Raw genomic sequence first — 27,435 nt, 5'->3', positions numbered from 1 at the left:
GTTCTTTGCCTGTAAACTACTGTCGTGCAGCCAGTTCTCGCCAAGTACCATTTCTCGCCAGTACATTGTGACGTCATTTTTCGTCTTTAACGTAGCTCGCGGGTTTGCTGACGTCACAATAGGAATCGACGTAAAGAGTTGACCGTCATAGTAAACTCATACATTGACAAATGAGATATTAGAAGCATAAAAGGAAATATTTCAAAAAGCTTAAATGCAGTTTATTACTGTTCATACAAACATTTATAATTATCAAGTGCTGAAAATTTAAAGATGTCACATACATTGTCATATTTTGTTCTATAAAGTATGAGTGTGCGTTGGAATTCTTCCATTTAAAATCATATTTTAAAATAGACAAGTAAATTAATTGCACGTAAGCATTAACTTTGCTTTTTTTTTTTTACAATTATAACTTCCGTAATTTTAACTACCGATCAAATTTTACTAAAATTCTTTTAGCTTGAGCTAATTATTTTATACGATTACAAACTTATTATGTCGGTAGTTGCCTGGCATTTTCTTTTTCATTTATTGACACGGAGTCTCATGAAAACAAAAATAGCAATTTTCTGTATCTTTACAGCCTTACATTAATTGCATTTGTGCATTTGATAACATTCACAATAATGTATAATTAGTATTTACATGCTCTAAAATGTGTTAATCAGCTAGTCTTGTCAATAAATGCATTTCAATTTTTGGGTTTTCAGACGTTTACAAGGAAATGATGACGTCGGACTAACGTCGTAATGAAAATATAAGGTTTTGAGAAATCTTATAAATCTTTAAAGTTGTTTTGCAAAACATTGGCCGAGAACACATACTGATTATTTTTTATGAATCGATTCATAATTATCTCCTCTGTTATTGTGTTGAGTAAAATTAATTTCGTCTGAATCGTTTAAAAGTTTTGAGTATGGTTTTGTAATGAGTTTTTCGAGTAAGATGTGCATTTTACTATATATTTCATTGAAATGGCGTTGCTTGATTTTATCAATGACACTGTATTTGAAGCACGATAACATTATTACCGCGCAGACGAATCTCAAATAAATTTTAGAAATAAAACTCTGAAACCTATAGATCACGTGGACAAATTTTCAAGGTAGGTTTTCTCACAAGCAGGTAAACCCGCGAGCTGAGTTTATCGACTGTAAAGCTATGATTAGCTAATTTTTGTGAATTTGGCATGCATGTAGGTACACATATATATATGCAATTGCAAGTACCGGTACATGACTGTTTTTATTGAATGTGCATGTATACATTGTATAGTTTAATGGGGTTGAGGGCAGCGTTGATTATATGAGCCTGCAGGTGCCCCCCCCCCACACACACACACACACACATATACACTACACACACATGCTATAAATCCTGGGTCTATATCGTTTAATAAATTGTTCTGAGGAAAAAAAACTCAAAACAACTGTAGCACAGAGAGTTTATGGTAATTAAAATTTCTCCTTGCTCTTTTTAGGAGGCCAACTTTAGTTTTCATTGTGTATGTTTTTGCGCATTCTAGTATAATACAGTTGATTTATACTTCTCATGAAATTTTTCTTGTATTATATAAAATTGAACACAATAAATAAAATACAGATAAAAATATTTATTTTTAGCTCACCTGAGCTGAAAGCTCAAGTGAGCTATTCTGATCACATTTTGTCCGTCGTCCGTCTGTCCGTCTGTCTGTCCGTCCGTCCGTCCGTCCGTCCGTCCGTCTGTAAACTTTTTACATTTTGAACTTCTTCTCTAAAACCGCTTATCCAATTTCAACCAAATTTGGCACAAAGCATCCTTATGGGATGGCGAATATGAATTGCAGAAATAAAAGTACGATCTGTATTCAAAGCGGAGAAAACCTTGAAACTGTAGAAAAAGGGGGGTGCATTTTTAAAAATCTTCTTCTCAAGAACTACCGAGGCAAATTCAACGTAGTTTAGCATAAATTATCCTTATGGGAAGGAAAATATAAATTGCAAAAATTAAGGTCTAATTCAGTTTCAAATCTGAGTTATTACGAAAATAATGATAAAGGAAAGGCGTGTTTCAGCTTCGGTTCGGTTCGGCATCCGGTAAAATGGGTAGGCAAGACTTGGCCTGGTCAAAACAAAAGATTGGCAGTTATTAATCTGCCAATCTCATTAAAATTTCAGGATATTTGATTGACCAGCTATATTTGTATTCGCTGTAAATATTGCCGCAAAATAATGCGTATTTGGAATTGACGATTGCCGATCTACCCCGGCTTTTATTTTGCCACGGCCCAGGTTTGCATACCCATTTTACCAAGACTCGTATTCCATACTTCTAAAACGAGGTTCTTTGTTTAAAGCAGCCATGACATTATACGAAAAAGGGTCGATCTGACTATAATGAATTTGCTTGTTTATGCAACAGTTCGTGTATGAAGGGAAATTTTTGAAACATGCAAAATATATTGGTGCCGATTTTGTGAAGTAAATTGAGGCTAAATATTTCAATGCGTTGACAGATTTCACACATGACGTTGGTGTTAGCTAGGACTGATTTTCGTTTCGTATTCATTATTTATGCTTTGTAATTTAACCTGGGAACTCTCGTATTTCGTGATTTTTACGTATCAATTCAAACAGAGACTTCGGTAGATCAAACAGTTAACTCTTTACCTGCGCAAATTAAGCAAAATCTGATGTATCAAAAAAGTACTGAAATACAATTCATTCTATCGGTAATTCGGCATTATCTTTTGCGTAATGGTAGATTAATGCAATAGGTTTTGTTGAGATCGATGCTCGGCATTTTCTAAAGTTTATTCAGTTTAAATAGAGTTTGATATCGCTGAAAGAAATATGTAGGTATATATACATGTGTATATATGATTCATTTCGAAAAAATAAATTGTGTTCTTTATTTGTTATAGTGCATGCATGTTTCTTGTGTTTAATTGTTTACAATTTCTATTTACTAACCATATTTTAGTGTTAAGCTTCGAATTATAAGCAATTAAGATACAGAGATTTGCTCACAATTCTATGTTTGTACACAGATCTTAAAAACTAAAGATTAAAAAAGTAAAAAATTTGTCAATATTTATTAAGAAAATTTTCAAAGTCTGTTCTTCCAGAAACCAATTTTAACAACTTATTGTATTGTAAACTTAACCTTTTTTCGTCATTATTACTCCTACTGTACATGTGATCCTTGACTATGTTTGTGTATCAATGAACTGGTCTTGAGTGAATAAAAGAATTGAAAATCTTAGGCCATTCTTTTTTTCCATTTTAAATGCTGAATAGGAAATACCAAGTTAAAAATCTTAAGCTGAATGTAATAAAGTCATGTCAACAAAATATGACTCAAACCTAGGGAAACTGTGAGCTCTGTATCTTGCTTATAATTCTACGATTGACGCTGAAATTTTGGTTGAACATTAGAAATTCTATATGAATTAGAGTATGTTAAATACTTGTACAAAAAAATAAAAGAATGATATTCTGTATATACCTACTCTCTGGGGTCCCCTCATTATACAATAAATAATGTGAAATCTACATCAATTTTGATAGTTTTTCAGACACGAGTAAATAAAAACGACATCTTTAAAACAGTTTCCATAGTTTTGACACATTTCTGTTATGGGGATAAAATAATTATCGCTATTCCTAAGAAAATATCCCAGCGGAAAATTATCCTGGTTTGTACGCGAGGTAAATAACAGTCATTTAATTATAATGGAAAACAAATTAAATTTTTGAATGTTTTAATTTGAGGAATTGAGCACATTGAGGTACAATTTTCTTCTTCACATCTATTCATGAAGGATTTTTTAAATAAAATACAATAACTATTATATATTTTTTTTAAATACAATAACAAGTAAGTAGTTGATGAAACAAATGTACCTATATGCTCTCATATATTTTGATCGCTTTACAAAGTGTGTGTGTGTGTGTGTGGGGGGGGGGGGGCAGAACGAAAATATAGGGAATTGGAAGTTAACAACTTAACAGTGTACCCCTACCAAATGTTTAGTTTTATATCTTGCGTAGGATTTTCTTATTCTGGTAAAAAATAGTATTTCATGAAGGTACAATGTCAAAGATTACGTGTATGCAAAAATAATTGTAAAATTCGAATACTTGACAATATTTATTTTTTGTTATTCTACCGAGGGACCATATGGCACAATATCTTTTGAACGCCAATTGTTGCTCAGGTGAGCGATGTGGCCCCATGGGCCTCTTGTTTTTAAGAAATTTTTATTTTTAAGCGATTTTTCTGTTGTGGGGTAGGGGAGCGTTGCCATTGCACTTTTATGACATTATGTTAAAATGAATCTTTATAGGAGTACGTTTTAAGAAATAACATAAAAGAAAAAGTAAAAATTGTATGCCCTTGAGTTTTTACATATACAGAATGATACTATCCTCGAGGACATTTTCCTTATTTTATTTGAATGAATCCATTTTACCAATCTTCTTTCATAATGATCGATCCAAATATATAGCAAAATTTGGTGCATTTTAATATTTTGTGGTGGCCCCCACGAAAAACCAAACAGTGGAATTTGGTATTTTTCACATATAAGGTAGGAAATGATTTTAATAATCATATATAGCCTATAACAAATTGAGAAAAAAAGCTATTGAGTATTTTTTAAATCAGCTTAGGGTAGATGGATATGGAAGCAATGTGCCACAGCAGGGCAGGGAGTTGGGCCGCCCTGAGACCCCAAATGATCCAGGGTAGAAGCTGATGCATTTTTCACAATTAATATCGGGTGTTTTTAATTTCTTTTATACATTTTTCTTCAATTGTAAATATATTTTTTGTGCAAAATTCAAGCTTTTCATGCGATATTTTTCTTGATAATTTCTTTAGACTTAAGCCAATAAATGTTTTTTTTTTTTTCATTTCACGAAACCAAAAAAAATTGTACATGATAAAATTTATTGTTTCATTTAATTATCTTTATCAAAGAGGAGGCCCAGTCTTCGTGTTTTCTTTAACGCAAAAGAGTCAATGACTTTGTCTGTGTCTATAGACCACTGTTTGTACGCATACATGTAGTACCGAGAGACTTGAAAGTCTCATAGAAAGCATTGTTGATCGACCTGACATGATTTTTCACTCTTCTCATTACACTTAAACTGCGTTTTGAAATTATTCAAATTTACCAATTTTATTTACATTGTATGTTAATTTATTTGAGTTCAACTTATATTATTTTAAGTACGTATTTTTTTATTTGCCTTAAATTTTTTTGTACAAAACAATGTGGAAGCACATGCTTCCGTGCTTCAATGAAAGCTACGCCACTGGTTTCCTATTAAATAAATTCCTAAAGTACTTTGAGATGGTCCCTAAAAGAACCAGACATTCGATTTTCTTGACTTTTCGCAAATAAACTAGAGTTGGTTTAAAATACATATGGTTAAAAAATAAAGAGTTTGTTGCTGAAGTTTTTCCGCAAAAAAACCCACAAATCGACATTCTTAAATTATCGCTAGCAAAGATGTGAAATCTGGCTGGGACCTGGGGGGGGGGGGGGTCACTTGGGAATACATTTACATGTACTTCCATTGTCAGCCGATATGAGACGGAAGTTGATAATAAAAAGTTGAATGCCTAGTTGGTGGTTGTGGCCATTCTTTTAGGTTATATTTGCCTCCTTTAGATGAAGAGCTCTGTACAGAGGTAGATAGTGTACACAATTACGGCAAAACCATAACTTTTTATCAGTGTGCTATGTGCGTGATGAAGTTTTCTGGTATTTTTTTCCTGTGATCCGTTAATCAAAAGAAAATTTATTGCTTATAAGTAATCATCATTCTTAATTCGATAGAATGTACAAAATATAATTCCAATATGATATTTACATTTACAGTAATAATAATTTATGTCCCTGCAGATAAATTTTTAGGAGATGCTTAAATATGACATTTCAAACGCATACATTAAGTTTCAAAGTTCCAACTTGTAGGTAGTGTATGCATTATTTATTTTAGGAAGAAAAACAATTGCTAAATTTTTATTTTATTTTTAATTTAAAAAAAGAGCTCTCTGTATCTAAATAACACTGAAGGAATGAATATATTAATGCAGGGTTATTTTATTTTTCCACATGAACATGCACTAGTTGTATTACATCTTGTAATTTGTTCAATGTTCCTCTAGGTTTTTCAAATTTTTTTTTTTATTTTTTTATTTTACAGAAAATGGACAGAGGATTGATCTCTGATGAGCTGAGGAAACTGCTTCTGTCATTTAGTGTCGACATTCCAGATGATGCCTCAGGAAATTCATTTGTTCGTGATGTACTAGACGACTTCTTTGTACATAACTTTGTTTCGGACACAAGATCTCTTTCACATGGAGTTGTGCTAACCAGGGACTTGTTTCCAAAAGAAGAAACTTTTAAAAGATTTCCACCAACCGTTCATGTGCTTGAAGTAAATATTGATAGTGATCCTGAAACATGGGAGGAGAAAAGGGTAATTTCTAATTAATATTTAATGACTAATTATTCAGCTATACTATCATTATATATTACTTGAATCATAGCTCATTATACAATGTTATACATCAAGACTTTATTTAAGCACTGAATCATTATTTTTTGAAAGATATAGTCTCATAACTGCAGGGTTGTATGCATAAAAGTTGAGTAACATGCCTTATATAATGATTCAGTACTTACTTTTACATTCATTAAACTTGTTGCCTTTTCTGCAAATGTGATTTATACGTTTAAAATCACATTAAAGGTTAAGTTCATATAAAAAGGAAGCCACTAAACAGCCACAAGCATCAATTTTGATTTTCGCTTGTGATGCTGCATTTTACAGCATTGAACATTTGTGAAATCTTAATTAAACTTGACATTTTAACCTTTCAGTACCCTGTATGTATTATGGTGTTATAACTCCAGTAGCTTTCCACACAATTTACATGCAACGAATATGTCAAATGTAAATATATTCTTTTTAGCTCACCTGAGCTGAAAGCTCAAGTGAGCTTCTCTGATCACCTTTTGTCCGTCGTCCGTCTGTCTGTCCGTCTGTAAACTTTTCACATTTTGAACTTCTTCTCTAAAACCACTTAAACAAATTCGACCAAATTTGGCTCAAATCATCCTTATGGGAGGGCGAATATAAATTGCAGAAATAAAAGTCCGATCTGTATTCAAAGCGGAGAAAACTTTGAAACTGTAGAAAAAGGGGGGTGCATTTTTAAGAATCTTCTTCTCCAGAACTACTGATTCCAATTCAACATAGTTTAGCATAAATTATAGAAATATAAATTGCAAAATTTAAGGTCTATTTCTGTTTCAAATCTGAGTTATTATGAAAATAATAATAAAGGAAAGGCGTGTTTCAATCAGGTTCGGCATCCGGTAAAATGGGTAGACAAGACTTGGCCTGGGCAAAACAAAAAATTGGCAGTTATTAATCTGCCAATCTCATTAAAATTTCAGGATATTTGATGGACCAGTATATTAGGGTCATTATCAAAATATGCAGACTTTTGAAAAAAGTAAAACATGAGAAAATTATTGCTGAAAAAATTACTTTGATTGCAAAAAACACATTTAACAAACAATGAAGTATAACATCTAAAAATTTGCAATCATTGGAATCTACCATTTAGTTGATAATTAGACTAAAATATAATGAACTGTGGAAATTTTGTCAGTGGTGTAACAGGCATATAGTATAGGAAAAAATTCTTAAATAAAATAAAATAATTCTTTTAAAATGATGGACATAAAGTTTATATCAACAAACTTCATTTAAAGTTATCAGAATTAGATAACAGAAAATATTTGACACATTTACATAGTGACCAACATAACATTTGAGACAAAGTCTTGATGTTACTCAACAAATTTTTAATTTGAGCATTAAAAAGAACACAACTGGATTTTTCTTTTAATGGAGCATAAAAAAGACATTACTATAAATGCACTGGTGTTTTCAAATATACATGTATCATTGCCAGTTAACTTTATTTGGAGAAAAATGTACATGTTACACCACTGATTATTATGTTTTACCACTGACTTAAAGTTACACCACTGACCTAGCGATAATAAATAAGAGATAAGTGTATTAAATTTTGTAAAATAAACTAATCTCTATTTCTGATTGCATTTAAAACATGATAAATTTGATCTTAAATAAAAGTTTTCGAACCTCATTCTTTCATAATCTGAAGATAGACACACTGTTACACCACTTATAATCAGTGTTACACCACTGACACAAAAATGGCATGTAGATGTTTTTTTACATGAATTCACTCATTCTTTGATGTTATATTTCATACTATTAGCATCCACACACTTTTATCCACCTTGTACCGAGTTCGAACTTTCTTTGGCTCATCAATCTCACAAACAACATCGTCAATACTATACCAGCTCATATCAATCATACATTTTGGATTATAAAATTGAAATTTCTCCAATTTTCTCCAAAATCTATGCATACAACTCATATACACTTCCTCTTTGTTTATATATGTTTTTTGAAGCTCAGCTAGCATTTGTTACCTTTTAGCATTTGAAAGATTTTAGTATAACATAATAGGGAACGTGAAATGTCAGTGGAATAACATATCTTATAATACACTATAAGTCAATAAAAAAATTGATTTTTTGATAAAATATAAAATACGGATTATTTCATTTCTTTATTAGAATAAATTTCTTTTACTTCTATTTTTTAATCAAGTATTTAAATGGGTAAAACATAATTAGAGCATACAAAATGTCAATGGTGTTTCAAATAATGTCAATGGTGTAACAGGTCTCATTTTCCAGATTAAGAAAACACAATTGCAATTAAATAGTCAAGCTTTCTTTATTGTGACAGTGTCTTACTTGCAAAATTGATAAATAGCAATTGTTCAAAATGCTCAAAATATAAATGAAATGGAAGAAAAAGTAAAATAACTAGATCAAAGCTCGTTGCAAAGCAACGAGTGGGTTTTCTGCTTATGTCGAAAGTAATGCTAGAAGTACCCCTAAGAAGCAGTGTTCTTAATCTAATGACAAAAGTAACTTAAGTACAGAAAGATTTTAAAAATCGAATGATTCTTGGTATGACTTAACAAAATCCGAATGGTTTTAAGTACAAATTAACAAAAAAACATAACCATTTCAAGACCGAGTTAACAAAAAAATCCGAATGTGTTTAAGTACGACTTAACAAATTTGACTTCTAAGGTAGCAAGGGACAGTTTCGAATAAAGTACCCGTCAATATTTTGGTAAAATTGAAAATTGCTGTACTTGAAGGCTTATGAGTGTTGCTAAAATTCATGAAATGATTTTTAATGATTATCATTAGTTAGAGGGGTGTCTCTTGTTGAAATTGATATGCAATATGTAGGCCCCTTATGTTAGGTACATGAGAATCAGAAGTAAAATGCGAAACCTGCGGCTATGACTGTTGTGCTGACTTTACACAGTGAAATTGCAAGTTACAGATGGGAGGTAAAATAACATGAAAAGTAGGTGGATGGGACATTGTAAACTATACACCGGTAAGTTTCTGACATGTGATAGTGCAACATGCACGCGGTACAGAAGGTCAACCCTCTGCAGGGAATTAGCTGGGGGAGGTCTAAAAAGCTGAAAAATCATGAAAAATTAGCAAAATATGAAAGGGTCAAAATCTCATAAAAACCAGTATGTAGAGAATTTTACAGGTTTTGACTAGTAATTTTCTTCAGAAATTGGTGATTGGCCTTATGAAGTGTGAATTAAAGGTATTTGTGCTGAATGGGAACTGAGGAAATTCTAGTTACAGAGTTCCGAAGACATGCATCCCTTGGCTACAATGAACCGTATCAAAAAAACTGTCCCCTGCCACCTTCAAGACTACATGGTATTTTCATATTTCTCCTTTAAGTGTAATTTTGAGTGGATTTTGTACCATAAGTAATACATTTTGTGAAAATGGATGATTTTCTTTGCTATAGATGTCATTACATGATTTATTAACTAAAATATTCAAGGGGGGTAACTCCCTCTTAAATGTGTAGAATGACCACCACTAGAGTAAATTGGCTAAGAGAGTAGGTATTTCCTATCCTGATGACAATTAATAGGCTTAAGTTAATTACTGAGATAAGAATAAATACTTTAAAACAGTTTTTATCAATTAAATCATTAAATTTATGAATTTGCAGCCATTTTGCTGTCTGATTTTATGAAATAACATTAAGCCCCCTGACTTATATCACCCAATATTTTTAAAACAGCATATATTTATTTCAAATGAACTTTACATGTAGACAAATCCAGTTATCAAAGTATATAATACCGTATTTTTCCGACGATTAGTCGGTATTTTTTTCCTCTGAAGCAGAGCACCCGACTTATCGTCTTGTTCGACTTGTCGTAGGCTCGTAGTCAGAAATTTTTTAAAAATAGCATTAAAAATCTTGGTTTTAATCATCTTGAGTTGGCTGTGTGATTGAAAATTACGTTGTTGAATTCACTGTTCATCTTTAATAATTATCATTTTCACTCATCTGTCACCACTTAAATACATAATAATAAAAACAGTTATTAAAAAATGTTACATTGTCTTTAATCAATTAAAAGTTTTACCGTTCCGTTTTTATAAACACATCGTCACATGGTTCTATGTATCACTAGTAGGAAGATAACATTGCGCAGTAAAAATGAAACCAAGTTTGAATGGAAGAAAATATTGCAGTAGGTCCGGGGGATGTTTTTTAAAATTTAATAATTTTATTTGTAAAGAGTTGTTTGTGGAAAGTATAAATCAGAAATATTTAATGGTCAAATTCAATCTTAAAATACGTAATCGGCAATTATCAATACTACTGTTTATACAATAGGCTGACACCGGTTGTGTTAATAATCTTGCCCTAAGGCTGAGATCTTTACGGCAATTTCACTCCCTGTGTACATAAAGAGTACCGTTATAAGAGTGATTATAGTTCATTGATTAATTATTGTCCAATTCTTTGATTATTGTTAGATAATTTTTTTAGGAAACGTATGTATGTCGTATATCGTCATTATCAAGTCGTACAAATGATCGATTTATTTCTAACAGTGTCCATCTAAAACAATAGCGTGTAACTGCATTACTGGATACAAAGTAAACAAGTTTCATCAAATCATAGTAATTGCTAAGCTTTCTGCACTTGAGATCCCCCTTTGAAGTCCGACACGAGACAGGTGCATGCCTATGACACCGGAAATTGTTAAACAAACATTGACCACGCGCCGAGTCAACAGGTGGCTGGTTACGTAATGGCGAATACACTGGCGATAGTCAGAGTGGATACTTATTTTAATGCTTGGGAATAAAATATTTCTGACAAAGTAAGTTTAGTTTTGCATAACACGCGATATCGGGAATTGTTTACAATGCAAGCGACTTTGTAGAAGTTGCCGGTATTTGAAAATTTGATGCACAAGTATAAAGCGTAATTGTTTAAATGTTAATCATTAATAATAATTGGTAGCAATATCGGTGACATCGTGGCATCATACACTGATGTTACTGCAGTTTTATAGGCCATTTTGAAGTGATAAGATCGACGTATGGTCTGAGATCGACGTATCGTAGGATTTTGTTAAAAATTTGGCTAAAAATGGGCAATTCGACGAGTCGTCCGCATCGACGAGTCGTCGGGAAAATACGGTATGTCAAAAACTCAAGTTTTTGCTCCTTCCTATCAAAAAATGGTATTTTAGATGTATTTACAGAATTGAAAAAGCCACCCCCTCTTTCCAGTGGACTCCATTACCATTACATGTAGGATATGTAAATGTACATTTGACTTTGAAATAACATCTGCTATGATAATTACTCTTGAAATGAACAAAAAACAACATATTTTTACCCTTTTATTGTATAAATGCATCAAAAATGTAGAAAAACATGAAAAATTTGAACATTTTTCATGGAATTCTCATCCGTCCCCAGGTACCCGGATGTGTTTGAATTTCATTTTAATTAAACGCACACATCACACTTGTGGGTCTTACTAATTTAGCAAAGTTTAAAGGAGACTAGAAACCAGAATATATAAGATATCCACTAAATATGATTATAGGTTTAGTTTTTCATGAAAACAAGAAATCACATGTAGGGCGACATGACTTTTTGTGAATAAAAATGCTACAAATCATCCATTTACCAAAAAAAGATCAATTTTAAATATCAGTGATGGTTGTTTTCAAATATGTGTAAGAAATGACTCAAGGAAACTGCCACAAGTTTCATAATATTAGGTTAAAGTGTTCAAACTAATACTTCTTGTGAAAATCAAAAGATAGGGGGAGGGTATACATGTAAGGGTATTTCTAAGTGATGTGATGCTTTTATCATGATAATATCAAGCAGATGTATGTAGTATTGAATAAGGTTTCTTATTTAAGGAGGTTGAACAACAGTTGACCTCTAAAAGATTAGGTAAAGATGCTTTATTTATGGAGAGCCCTGTGAATCTGTGTTAAATAGAGGAAAGTGGAAATGGTGGGTTCACTTAAATAGCCATATTTTTCTTAAACCTCAATGGAATTGGCAAAATGTGGTGTACTTTTTTTCAGAATAGCATAAGCTTTTTAAATTTAAGACAAGATGACTTTTCAGAGAATGTTAGTGTATGTTAAAGGTAGCAAGGGACAGTTTCGAATAAAGTACCCGTCAATCTATACTACTATATTAAAATAATAGACTCGAATTTTTGGTCTTTAATACCGAGAAATCGGAAGAATACTGTCTTTTGTTTTATATATTTTAAACATTATTGGTACTTGAAGATTACCAATTTGTTTTTATTTTTGCTCAGTTAAGCTTCGCTAATTAATAATCAACGAAAATTCCTCAAAAAATCCCGGAAATCACCTGGATTTTTTGGATTTTACAATCTTGCGCTTGCGCGATACATTCACGTTAACGGGATCTTTAGTTTATGTTTCCACAATATCACATCTGCATGAATAAATTCAGAAATGATAATACAGATACGGGTAAATTTTCATTGGACTTTTGCTATTTATTCTGTTCATATATATATATATATATATATATATATATATATATGAATGATTTCTTATGAGAGAAAGTATAAAATAACAAAATTAATATACATTTCAACTAAGTACTTACTTTTGTCTTCATGATAACAAAAAATATTTGATTTGACTGTTATTTTCAAGGCGACTTCATTAACTTTCTCCAAAATCGTTCTGGGGCGATTCCACAATTTTCTGCTACATTACGGGTATAAGGGAGGCATTTTAACTGTGGTGAGGGCCTTTCCCGAGACACAGATTATTCAAACTAAGGAAAGAGTAGTGAAATTAATAGCATAATTGTAGGCTTATAGCTTTGTTATGTAAATGTCAATAATAAGGTGTGTCGATGTACCTATTTCGTTAATGTCCGATATGCAATGTCAAGCCGTGCACGCACGGGTCAAAGTCTAGTATTTTTGTAAAATTGAGAATTGCTGTACTTGAAGGCTTATGAGTGTTGCTAAAATTCATGAAATGATTTTTAATGATTATCATTAGTTAGAGGGGTGTCTCTTGTTGAAATTGATATGCAATATGTAGGCCCCTTATGTTAGGTACATGAGAATCAGAAGTAAAATGCGAAACCTGCGGCTATGACTGTTGTGCTGACTTTACACAGTGAAATTGCAAGTTACAGACGGGAGGTAAAATAACATGAAAAGTAGGTGGATGGGACATTGTAAACTATACACCGGTAAGTTTCTGACATGTGATAGTGCAACATGCACGCGGTACGGAAGGTCAACCCTCTGCAGGGAATTAGCTGGGGGAGGTCTAAAAAGCTGAAAAATCATGAAAAATTAGCAAAATATGAAAGGGTCAAAATCTCATAAAAACCAGTATGTAGAGAATTTTACAGATTTTGACTAGTAATTTTCTTCAGAAATTGGTGATTGGCCTTATGAAGTGTGAATTAAAGGTATTTGTGCTGAATGGGAACTGAGGAAATTCTAGTTACAGAGTTCCGAAGACATGCATTCCTTGGCTACAATGAACCGTATCAAAAAAACTGTCCCCTGCCACCTAATTTCTTAACCCAGAATGCAAAATTAAAAGAATGTGGGCGCTTAAGATGTAGATTCGGCAGGAATCTGGGCGCACAAGGAGAGTGAAAAGGACTATATATGATAAGGGCCTAAAATGGCCCCCTTAAATGTACATCATCATTTCACTATCATTCTTTGTTTTCTTTGTACAGATATGTATGTGATGTGTTTGCATAATATTCATTTTGGTTCAAGTGCCCACAGTTTAGAAATATGGCATTGTAAAGCCAACCTTTTCCCGCCATTTTTGCATTTTTAGCGTAAAACAGCTTGTTTTCAAGCAGTTTTTCCTTCCGAAAACATAGAGCGCATTCTTGAACAAATAAAATATTCTAATCAGAGATGTATCAGGGCAAGAATAATAAGTTACAAAAAATTTTTACTTGTTCAAGCATGCGCTTTATATTTCCCATTCGTAAATAGATAAGAAAAATGTCAATTTTTGGCTGATTTTGATTGAATTATAGAAATGGCGTCACTTCTGACGTCATATACTGCCAGTGAGTGCGAATAAATCAAATAAATAGATGAAAAATATATTTTGTATCAACTCTTCTAAAAAATTAGCTAACATTTTATTGTACCCGAAACACTTAAAAAATTGCGAATTATTGGGGGCCAAATTTAACTCTTATCATATATAGTTCTTTCATCAATTAATTTTGAATATTTTTCGAATTATAACCGTTATTTGGTTTCTGTTGGATGTGGAATGAGTGGAAAAATATTTGAAATGCTAAAGGTTTTATTATAATATGGGTCTAAATATAGCAACACAATGCAATTTATGCAAAATCCTACTTATTTACAACTGTTTTTAAATGATTTTGTTGTCTCTGGGTCTTCTCTCCACAAATTTGAAACGTGTAAAGGTAACATATTTCAACATTAAAAATGTCGCATTTTAAAAAAAGATGGAGAGATGACCCAGAGATGACTAATTATGTACTTTTCAAATTATTTTTTGAAGGATAAAAAACAAAGTCCATTGATATGACAGTGGTGTTTCAAACAGTACTTTATAGAGCATATATTGACAAGTCTCCGTGGCTCAGTGGTTTCGTCCTGGATTTAGTGAATACATACATTCAGTGTTTTGGGTTCAAATCCAACTGGTGGTCTTTTTAAAAAAAAATTAAACTTTTTTGTTTTAAATGTATGTATTATAACATGATGTTGAATTATAATATACCGGTATATTTTAATTTGTTTTTATTGATTTCTAGATCTGCTGTATGAACACTATAAAAAAATTCTTTTCTTATTACTAGTTTTTTAGGATAACACAATATAACTTCATTAAATAATGTTTTCATTAACATTTCCAACTAGTTATCGGTTTACCTCTCATTGCCATTTTTTGAAAGCTTTGTGAGTTTTTTAATAACCGGAATAGCCATGTACTTCGACTCTCAACATAATATATTTTTGTTGAAACCTGTACATAGCCTTTCGAGGTTATAGACATTTAAATCCCAATTGATTCGTGTCGAGGATTCCTGCAAACTTACAATCTTGTGCGCTCACTTTCTTTCCGTAAAAAATCAATTTTGTTTAAAACATAAATCTGAGCAACATTTCCACTACACTGCTTTTCAAAGGGTTGACCTTTCGTACTATGTGCTTGTTGCATCATCAATTGTCAGAAACTTATCGATGTATAGTTTACTTAATTTTATTATTCCTCTGTGAATATTTTTATTTAAAATTACTATGAACCAGACAACATTGAAATGGTGAACATTTCAAAGGGCCCCGCTGATGTTATTTTAGAGAATTTTGTTTGACCTTGACCTATAACTTGAAATTTTTCCAGCTGGCATAGAACTTCTAATTCAATTTCATTGCCCCTAACATATAGGCATTTTTGTTCAATCTGACCAAGATTGAGCATATCCGGGAAATAATCTACTGTCTAAAACTAATTTTATTAAGATCTGCTATGACCTTCACATTGACACGGTTCAAGGTCACTGCACGCCATTAACCAATAAGCTCTGTTTAGGCAAAATATTAGCCAATTAGGGGCTAAAAGGAGAGTATATATATGCTCTTAAAATATGGATTTTTGTGTGATCTGATATGACCTTGACACTTGATCTACAAATATCATTCGAGGTCATTGCATATCCTTTGATCAAAGGCATCATGTGGGTGAAGTATGAGCCTGATTGGAGCAAAGGGAGAGAAGATGTACTCCAGACAAGGATTTTTTTAATATAATTCTGCTATGACCTTCACAGTTTACCTTGAAAATAGGTTCAAGGTCACTACACACCCTTTACTCAAAAGCTCTGCTTATGTGAAGTCTGAGCCAAATAGGGGTTAGTAGAAAGTATATATGCTCTGAAAAAAGGATTTTTGCATGATCCGATATGATATTTCGCCCTTTACCTAGAAATATCATGCAAGGTCACTGCACATCGATTAACGATAGAGACAGTCTGTGAGTATTAGCCAGATTGGACCAAAGGGAGAGAAGATATGCCCCAGACAAGGATTTTATATATGTAATTCTACTATGACCTTAACCTTATACCTAACAACATGGTTCATGGTCACTGCACATCCTTAACCCAAAGGAACCCTGTGGATGAGGTATGAGCCAGATTGGGCCAAGGGGAGAGAAGCTATGCTCCGGTCAAGCGATCTCGGATGGACAGACGGACAAACTGATCACTAGAAGGCGCCCACACAAACTTGCTTTTCTATCTAATTTGAAATAGTATCCATGCTATCTGCCCATGGTGAATAGTCATCAAAACCATTCATCAGCAGAATTTGATTTCCCTCCTTTTTAAACTCGGAACACCTCTGACCTAATCAGATCACCGCATTAAATACAAAGTTTGATAACTCTAATTTGTTTATCATTAAGAAATCCTGCATCGCTGACAAATAAAGTTTTTTTCGGTATAATAATAACCAATTAACTGACTATCTGGACAATAGCAAGTTTATTGTCCCACCCCACAGCAACTATTTCCCTTGGCTTTGCGTCATGAAATAGTTGCTGTTTTGGGGGACAATAAACTTGCTATTGTCCTCATACCCAGTAGATACTAAATAGGCATATAATATCCCATCCACCTCCATTTCATGTTATATAACCTCCCATTTGTAACCTTCAATTTCACTGTGTAAAGTCAACACAACAGTCAAAGCCCCAAGTTTCGCAATTTATTACTGCTTCTCATGTACTTAAAATTAGGGGCCTTAATATTGCTTAGGCCTAAAAAAAAAAAGTTGTGAGTTTCGGGTAACCCGACCTAACCTACAAAAATGGCCCGATCCTACCATTTTTAGATGCCTGATTTTATCCGACTGTGAATTTTATCTTATTTCCAATAAAAAATACGTTTTTAAATATGAAACAAACAAACATTCTTAGGATTCAGGCAAAAAAATAGATAAAATAAAAAAAAATCCCCACCTACCTAACCTAATTTTTTCCTTAGTGTTACCCTAAACACACTATTTTTTTTTAGGCCTTACCAATTCCAACAAGAGACATCCCATTAACTATTGATAAACATTAAAATTCATTTCATGAATCTACGCAACACTGGTAAATCTTCAAGTACAGTCACTATCAATTTTACAAAAATATTGACGGTTCTTTATCCGAAACTGTTCCTTGTACCTTTAACTGCAATTAGTACACTAACATTTTATGAAAAGACGGTTTGTCTTAGAATGAGAAAGCTAATGCAATTCTGAGAAAAAGAATACCACATATTGCAAATTCCATTGAGGTTTAATAAAAATATGGCCATTTAAGTGAACCCCCCATTTCCAATTTCCATTAGTAAACACAGATTTACAGGGTTCTCCATAGTAAAACATCTTTACCTGACCTTTTAGAGGTCAATTGTTATTCAACCACCTTTGAAAAGAAACCTTATTCAATACAACATGCATCTACATTATATAATCATGATAAAAACTTCACATCACTTAGATATATCCTTACATGTATACCCCCCCCCCCATCTTTTGATTTTCATAAAAAGTCATGGTTAAAAATGTTTTTCCTAATTTTATGAAACTTATGGCAATTTCCTTGAGTCATTTCTCACACATTTGAAAACAATCATCAATGATTCTAAAATTTGATCCTAATTATTTGTTTATTTTATGATTTACATCATTTTAATTAACAAATAGACAGCTGTCCTGCTTGTGATTTCTTGTTTTTATGAAAAAAAAGTAAGCTAACAATCATATTTAGTGAATATCTAATCTATTTTGATTTCTAGTCTCCTTCTAACCATGCTAAAACAGTAAGATACAACCTACAAGTTAGACATCTGCCTTAAATTAAAATAAAATTCAAACACCCAGGTACCTGGGGACAGAGTTGATTTCCATGAAAAATGTTCAAAATTTAAATTATTTTTCTCCTTTTTTTATGCATATATACCTTAGAAAGGTAGAAATAGGTTGTTTCTTGTTCATTTCAAAAGTAATTATCATAGCAGATGTTATTTCAAAGTCAAATGTAGATTTACATATCCTACATGTAATCTTAATGCAGGCAATTGGATTGGGGGGGGGGGGGGGGAGGGGGTTCAATTATGTAAACACATCTAAATACCTTTATAAAATAAAAAATAAAGGAAACATAATTGCATACTTTTATTGAAAAACAAATTTTCACAACAATTATGAATTTCTTTAAATAGCCTTAATTTTGTTTTTCATAATTTCTTATCAAACACAAACCACAACATGGGATGATGCTTTCATAAAGTTCCATTATTGTTCATGCATTATCCGATTTAATTTGAATTACCGGTAAAAAGTCTGTAGAACACAAGGAATATGCATGTGGATAGAGGTGACAGGTTAATCTCAAGAGCTGACCCACAAGAATCAACAGGTAAAAGCAATGTGGTGCCATGTCGGAACAAGAGTCCGTTTTGAGCTGAAATAAAAAAAAATAATTAGCTGTGTTTACATACATGTACTAGTAATAGCTGTGTTTACATTAACATGTGCATATTATTTCTGGAAAAAATACACTGACCATGCAGTGTAATAAGTATTACATATCCCAATACATGACATAACATTTAGGCAGTACAAGATAAAAAATTTGCATATCAAGTCATAATATCACATTAAAAAAATTTCTTAGGTATAGACACTTATCAGATTGAGAGAGAGTTTGAGAGAGAGAGAGCTAGAGTTTATTTCTTGTAGTGCAACAGTCAAAAATTTCAATTCGAAAATTACAAAGGAATATTACCCATCTGAACAGCGTCAAAGTACATGTATTTCCTTCTGGTATACCCGCATGTTTTATCAATTCTACCGGGGTTTTTTTTGGCAAATAAATTTGGCGAGGGTTTTGGTTTCTTTTCTTTTAAATTACATGTTTTAAAAACAATACTATGTGTAATAAGCATAAAACATGTATGAGTAAACTTAATGAAGAATTTATAATAGATTATTTTTCACAGAATGTGTTACATTACATGTATGTCAATCTTTATAAAAGTAGCGTATATTTCGTGCGTCATAAATTGGAAGTTTTAGTAAATATCATTTACTTGCATGGTAGCTATATATGTCTAACCCAAATTTTCTTCAAAAAGCTACAGCTGTATGTACCACATAATTATATGTTTTGTCACAAGTATACATTTTTAAAAAATACCCAAATTCCAACAGTTGAAAGTAACTCGATGAATTTTTCATTCTCTGATAAGTTCATTGTGTTTTGTGCGTGCATATATTATAAGTCTGCTGCAACAGCAGCCAATCAGCGGTAAGCTGAATCCACTAATAAGAAAGTTTGTGGTTTAGGAGCGGGTAAAATTGTTTATGCATAATGTAGCTAACACTGACTTGAATGCGATGCTGTCAAGAACACCACACCAAATAATATCAAGAGACATAAATATTCACTTAAATGTATTGTGTTGTAAAGTAAAGGTTTTAATACAATTATTGCATCTTGCAAAACATGTGATGACTCTTATAATCATCTGTAATATATCTGATATATATGTACAAGATGGGAAAAATAATGACAGAACAGACTGGGATTCGAACCTTGCCCTCTGAATCTCTAGTCAAGTGCTCTACCAACTGAGCTACATGTATCTGGCACCGGTATTCAAACCAGTCTGACCGTCACATCCCCCCCCCCCTTAAATGATCTTCACCCTCAAAGATCACCCCTGGCTCTTCCCCTGGCAGGAGTAAACCTGTCAGTTCCAGGGGTTGGTTACAATACCAATATTGTATAGGAATGGAACGATTCACCGGTGCATCACGGTATTCATTTTGACGATATTTGGATCGTTACATTTACCATTAATACATTACGATACCTATGCGGACTTTGTTTTATTTTCCAAAAATATCTGAGCTTCATATATCGGCTATTTCTAGTCTGCGCGCCTAATATGAAAGTACAAAGATGGCGGAAAACCTCGTAAAGTTGTCAAACCTGTTAGGAAGCTAAATCTGGAGTGTGGACAACTTTTGGATTACTTGTTAATGAAAAAGTAGTGTATATGAGACTTAAGTAATTTGTAAATTGTGCAACGCTCATTTTAAATATATCAAAATAACTTTGGACATGCGGTAATACATCGACAGATTGAATAAATTGTTAACCCTTATTCATGTTTTCATTTACTAGTTGCAATGTATCGTGATAGGTATCGTATCGCATCTCATGTATCGTGATATGTACCGAATCGGCTAAGTACAGAATCGTCCAAGCCTTAATATTGTAACAGGATGGGAGAAATAATGAAGGACCAAACCAGGAATTAAACCTGGGCCCCCTGAATCTCTAGTCAGGTGCTCTACCAACTGCACACTGGTATTTAAACCGGTCTGACCGTCACATAAAATAAAAAATAACACTTGCAACCTTCAGTTTTTGTCTGTAATTAATCAATATTGGCGTGCGATCAGTTATCGTTGAGTACCATGTTTCATCAGTGCATTGTTACGTCGTTTTATCAACACATAAAATCATATACGAAAATATGATGTAACATTGCACCAGCGAGAAATGGTCCTCGACAAGAACTGCTGGCATGCCAGTACTGCCAGTAGTCAGATTAAAAAAAGAGAATATAAATGAAAAATTACATTTAAAACATTAACAAGGACAATTCAAGTACACATCAAAACTGCTAAACAAGAAAAATTATGTGAACTGGTAGAGTGGTACGCATAGTTCTAACTTGTAACCTACATGTACAAGTACATGTATCGGGTACCCGTTGGTCTGCTAAACCTCTCTAATGATACATTGATCGGCATCATAAAAATATAAAAGACTTTTTAGTCATGTTTTAACTCTGAAGTCTGAAGTATACAATTTTATTTACTTTATGTTACATGTATGTCTACAGGGTATTTATGTCTACATTTGGAGTCTTCCGCACAAGAATATGATCATATGTTTCTAATTAGACCCTGCTTTGAATTTTGAGTTGAAAATTCACAATCTGATTTTTTTTAAAATAGATAAATTCGGTCATCCTTTCCAGTCACCCATGAACCTCGAGCAAGTCTAAACATCCAGTAAACAATGTAAAAATTACACGTTAGTAAACAAACACCCACACCCACACCATAACAAATACATCTAACTCTGTAATTCTTATAAAATTCTTAACCCAGCAGATGTTAAATCATCAAGATATATTTGTAAATTCATACGTGATGCACATAACATAAGAAAATCTATGTACAGTACCAACTACCGGTACATGTATATTTGTATACTGTATGTATGACTTTTGCCACATGTGGATTTTGTCAATAAATTGAATTGTAATTTACACAAAATTCTGGTAAAAAGGAGAAAAAAACAAGTGAAAGGTAAAACATTTGGGATTCAATTTTGTTAAAAGGATTTATATTGTCTGGACTAGAAAAATAACATACATAAGTGACAGTGTGCACGTACTTACATGTACATCTATAGACTAAATGTTAACCAGTTAACATGCTGACATTTTAACCACTATACACAAGAAACTTTAAAAGGAATAAAAAGCCTCACCTTCTTCAGTAACATCCACATAGATCACACACTTTAATGTCCATCTTTTCCACTTTATTACTCGTAGCTTATCAACGGCTGATCAATGGAAACATAAACATCCGTCGACATGGTCGACAGAAGTGTGGCTGTCAGAATTTCCTCGTAAACGATTCACACGAGAATATATCCCTCCTTACACAAATATGTAGTATTGTTCCCTGTGCATGTTCATATGTTTCACAGTAACTTGAAAATGCTTGTGTACACCGAAAAATGCACAACTTATCTTCTGCATAACGCTCTCTCTTTTCTACAATGCCGTTCGTTACTGTTTACATTCGCGGGTCCGCGACAAACATTACAAACATTTGTTCTGCGTGGCCAATTAGAACGTGTTAAATAAGTAGTTGAATTCATAAATGATATAGCCTAGATGAAAAAAAAATGAAATTGAATCACAACGGCATTTGTTCGCTTGTGTGTCTATGTAGACAAATTAACTCGTTCATGTAACGTTACGATTTACACATATTTGTTTTATGAAATTTAAAAAAAATAGGGCACAGAACTTTTTTAATTTGATACCAAATGACATTATTTAATATATTAACAATAACTGAATTATTTTTTTTTCATAAAATGATAACGATTTTTGATTTCTTAATTTTAAATGAAAGCTCTCGTTATTCTAAACAACTTTTGTTCTATATGTATTAACAAATTATTTTTAGTTTAAAGGTTATTATACAAAAAGCAGCAAAATTTCAGCCCCCCCCCCAAAAAAAAACCTTAAACTTTACCGGCAAATAGCTTAAAAACTAAAAATCATTTTGCCAAAATTTTCATGCCAGCAAAACTATAAAATGTTACCAACAATTCTGCTAAATTTCATGCAACTATCTTTTGTAGTTCCCGAGATCAACTCTGGACAAAAGACCCCCCAATTTTCAATTAAAGGGCAATAACTCATAACCGGAAGTAAATTTTAAAAATTTGAAAAAAGCGTCTCGAGATATTAACATTGTCTAAACACCCTGAAAGTTTCATAACAATCAGACAACAAATGTACGAGAAATGGCCTGCACAAAATTTGCGGATAAAAAAAAAAATAATAAGAAGAAACAGTAGAATAACAGAAGGGTTTTCCGTTGAAAAACGGAAAACCCTAATTAAATAATGTCATGTGGTGTAACAGTTTTGTCAGTGGTGTAACAACAATTTTTGGTTACACCACTGACCGTTATACCACTGATGTATCCATAGTAAATGTAGCAGTATGACCCAAGAGAACAAATACTACATAAAGCTACATAGCCTATGTTATAATGTGATAAACATTCATCATTTAGGTAGCAAGGGACAGTTTCGAATAAAGTACCCGTCAATATTTTTGTAAAATTGGGAGTTGCTGTACTTGAAGGCTTATGAGTGTTGCTAAAATTCATGAAATGATTTTTAATGATTATCATTAGTTAGAGGGGTGTCTCTTGTTGAAATTGATATGCAATATGTAGGCCCCTTATGTTAGGTACACCGGAATCAGAAGTAAAATGCGAAACCTGCGGCTTTGACTGTTGTGCTGACTTTTACACAGTGAAATTGCAAGTTACAGACGGGAGGTAAAATAACACGAAAAGTAGGTGGATGGGACATTGTAAACTATACACCGGTAAGTTTCTGACATGTGATAGTGCAGCATGCACGCGGTACGGAAGGTCAACCCTCTGCAGGGAATTAGCTGGGGGAGGTCTAAAAAGCTGAAAAATCATGAAAAATAAGCAAAATATGAAAGGGTCAAAATCTCATAAAAACCAGTATGTAGAGAATTTTACAGGTTTTGATTAGCAATTTTCTTCAGAAAATGGTGATTGGCATTATAAAGAGTGAATTAAAGGTATTTGTGCTGAATGGGAACTGAGGAAATTCTAGTTACAGAGTTCCGAAGACATGCATCCCTTGGCTACAATGAATTGGATAAAAAAAACTGTCCCCTGCCACCTTCATGTGAAAAACTTTTTTGTTCTTTCATAATAGAAAACCTTAAATAGCACGTTATCCCACTGACACAGTTTACATTGTATTTTTCTGAGCATACTAACATTTTCTGCCATATTTTTATTACAATGATGTCATCACTGATACATTTATCTTTTTAGTAGCAGGGAATGATGTCACTATGATCTGAGGAATTCCAATTGTAGTACAATATTATTTACTTGATGTATTTTAAGATATTTTTATTTAATTTGCCTTATTAATGACAACATAAATTCACTTAAATCTCATAACAAATAATATTTTTTTTATACTTTAAGCAGTAAAATTGTCAATTTCTTTGTTCAACGATATAGGTTTAAGTTTCTAAAATCCAATGGTACTGTATATATTCCCCAGAACATTATTTTTCCCCCTTGAAATTGACACTGACGCAAAAGGCTGCATATTTTGATAATGACCCATAATTTGTATTTGCTGTAAATATTGCTGCAAAATAATGCGTATTTGGAATTGACGATTGCCGATCTGCCCCGGCTTTCATTTTGCCAAGGCCCGGGTTTGCATGCCCATTTTACCAAAACTCGTATTCCATACTTCTAAAACGAGGTTCTTTGTTTAAAGCAGCCATGACATTATACGAAAAAGGGTCGATCTGACTATGATGAATTTGCTTGTTGTGCAGCAGTTCGCAAATGAAGGGAAATTTTTGAAACATGCAAAATATATTGGTGCCGATTTTGTGAAGTAAATTGAGGCTAAATATTTCAATGCGTTGACAGTTTTCATACATGACGTTGGTGTTAGCTTGTTCTGATTTTCGTTTCGTTTTCATTATTTATGCTTTGTACCCTGGGAACTATCGTCTGTATTTCGTGATTTTTACGTATCAAATCAAACAGAGACTTCGGTAAATCAAACAGTTAACTGCTTACCTGCGCAAATTAAGCAAAATCTGATGTATCAAAAAAGTACTGAAATACAATTCATTCTATTAGGAATTCGGCATTATCTTTTGCGTAATGGTAGATTAATGCAATAGGTTTTGTTGAGATGCTCGGCATTTTTTCGAGTTTATTCAGTTTAAATATAGTTTGATATCGCTGTCGGAAATATGTAGGTATATACATGTATATATATGATTCATTTCGAAAAAATAAATTGTGTTCTTTATTTGTTATAGTGCATGTTTCTTGTGTTTAATTGTTTACGATTTCTATTTACTAACCATATTTGAGTGTAAAGCTTCGAATTATAAGCAAGATACAGAGATTTGCTCACAATTCTATGTTTGTTCACAGATCTTAAAAACTAAAGATTAAAAAAGTAAAAAAAAATGTCAATATTTATTAAGAAAATTTTTAAAGTCTGCTCTTCCAGAAACCAACTTTAACAACTTATTGTTTTGTAAACTTAACCTTTTTTCGTCATTATTACTCCTACTGTACATGTGATCCTTGACTGGGTTTGTGTACATTTGTATAAACTGATTTTGAACCTCAAATACCAGTGAACTGGTCTTGAGTGAATAAAAAAATTGAAAATCTTAGGCCAATCTTTTTTCCCATTTTAAATGCTGAATAGGAAATACCAAGTTAAAAATCTTAAGCTGAATGTAATAAACTCATGTGAACAAAATATGACTCAAACCTAGGCGAACTGTGAGGTCTGTATCTTGCTTATAATTCTCTGATTGGGAAAAAAATATTGTTTGCCTCAGACTTTCATCGAAACACGCTACCAACCTCGGAAAATCAAGTATGTTGAATTTACATAGAGATCGAGAGTCGCCATTTTTACATGTAAACAAAGTGCACCACATGAATTTACGGGACTGGTGATGGTATTTAAAAGACTATCCGAGGCAAGTGAACAGACGATATCAGTAGTAAATTGCATGAAGAATTTAATGGTACTAATTGTTTTCACAGAATTTGGCAATGCGTATAAATAAGGCAAATCAGTCGAAAACTAGCGCACGTTTTTCTGCGCAATAAATATACAATTTTTTCAATGGGTGGCCCTGTAGCTCTCCGGTCTGTCAATATTTTTTTTCCCGGAGAGCTACAGTTCTGCAGCTACCGAGGGACCATACGGCACACTATCTTTTGAACACCCATTGTTGCTCAGGTGAGCAATGTGGCCCCATGGGCCTCTTGTTTTGACATGTCACAGGATGGCAATTATTTAGATATTTTGAGAAACATTGTTTGTTTTGAATGATTTGACTGAACATCATTGTAGCTCAGATATTAAAACTTGATGCTTTTGAACCGAGTTCAAACCCACCTGAGGTTTTTTTGTTCATATTTACCAAATTCATTTCTTTTTAAATTAGATTTTTGGAAAGCATATAACTGCCTTATTGGTATGCCTATTTGACTTATATATACTAAGTATCATTCATCAGTCATGCTAAGTATTATGCATCAATCTTTCATAATCAAGTGTTTTCTGCTGATTTAAAAAACTATTTATTAATAAGATCAATTCTATATCAGAATCAAAATATGGTGGCTAAATAACGCAGTCACAGATTTCTTTATAAAAGGTCCTGTTACTATGATAACAGAGCGTAAAGATGTAAAAATGGCATTTTAATGCCTATTTGAGAACATTTTGTGAGTATATAATGGCAACAATTAAAGACGAAGGACCCAATTCATTTCCAGTACGATAGATTTTTTATTCAAATTTTTATATACATTTTAATGTTAATCAGTTAATGGCAAGTGAAATTTAGTAAATGAATTACATGATCATCAATTTCTTTATTTTACTAGGGGCGTTTCAAAATTTGGGTATGAATATCCTAAGATACAATAGATAGTACAGTAAAACTCGGTTATAGAGAATTCTGAGGGTCCAATGAAATTACTTCGTTATATCCATAATTCGTTATATCCGTATAGCGAATTCGTAATATTATCTATAGCCAATTCAATATATAACATGTTTTCTTTCACCAGACTATAAATTTCGCTAAATGATGCTTATATAAAAATTCATTACTCTGATACCTTTAATAATCGAATTATGAATTGAAAAAATTCTATGAAAATAAATTCTTTTAAAATATTTTATTAATTGATAGTGCTTACTTTTTTAAACTATAAAGACATTCGTTATAAAGGTGTTAAATTTCGTTATATTTCATCTCTACGGGACTCAAAATCAGTTTGCTATATCGAAATTCATTATAACCGTAAAATTTGCAAAGAATTGTTAAGATTTTTACCGGGAATTCCAAAAAAATTCGCTACTTCCGAAAATTCGTTATATTCGTGTTCGTACTAAACGAGTTTTACTGTAATT

The 27,435-nt window shown here is 32.5% G+C and overlaps 1 protein-coding gene and 1 long non-coding RNA gene across 2 annotated transcripts in view; one reads left to right on the top strand and one right to left on the bottom strand.

Moving 5' to 3' along the window:
* The window catches only part of LOC128172972 (uncharacterized), a 41,667-nt gene that overhangs the window by 4,853 nt on the left and 9,379 nt on the right, over window positions 1–27,435 (top strand). The window contains exon 2 of the mRNA XM_052838714.1: window positions 6,204–6,482. Within this exon, the coding sequence (XP_052694674.1) occupies window positions 6,204–6,482 (279 nt within the window). The remainder of the gene's footprint in view (window positions 1–6,203; window positions 6,483–27,435) is intronic.
* LOC128173048 (uncharacterized) lies at window positions 18,729–22,410 on the bottom strand. The gene is made up of 2 exons (XR_008242411.1): window positions 22,144–22,410; window positions 18,729–19,032 (listed from the first exon to the last, which is right to left on the bottom strand). It is a non-coding gene; the product is annotated as an uncharacterized LOC128173048 (long non-coding RNA).

This window comes from Crassostrea angulata, chromosome 2 (genome assembly GCF_025612915.1).
Source record: "Crassostrea angulata isolate pt1a10 chromosome 2, ASM2561291v2, whole genome shotgun sequence".
NCBI lineage: Eukaryota > Metazoa > Mollusca > Bivalvia > Ostreida > Ostreidae > Magallana > Magallana angulata.
Note: the sequence above shows the minus strand (reverse complement) of the source record. Positions and strands in the feature narration are given on the sequence as shown.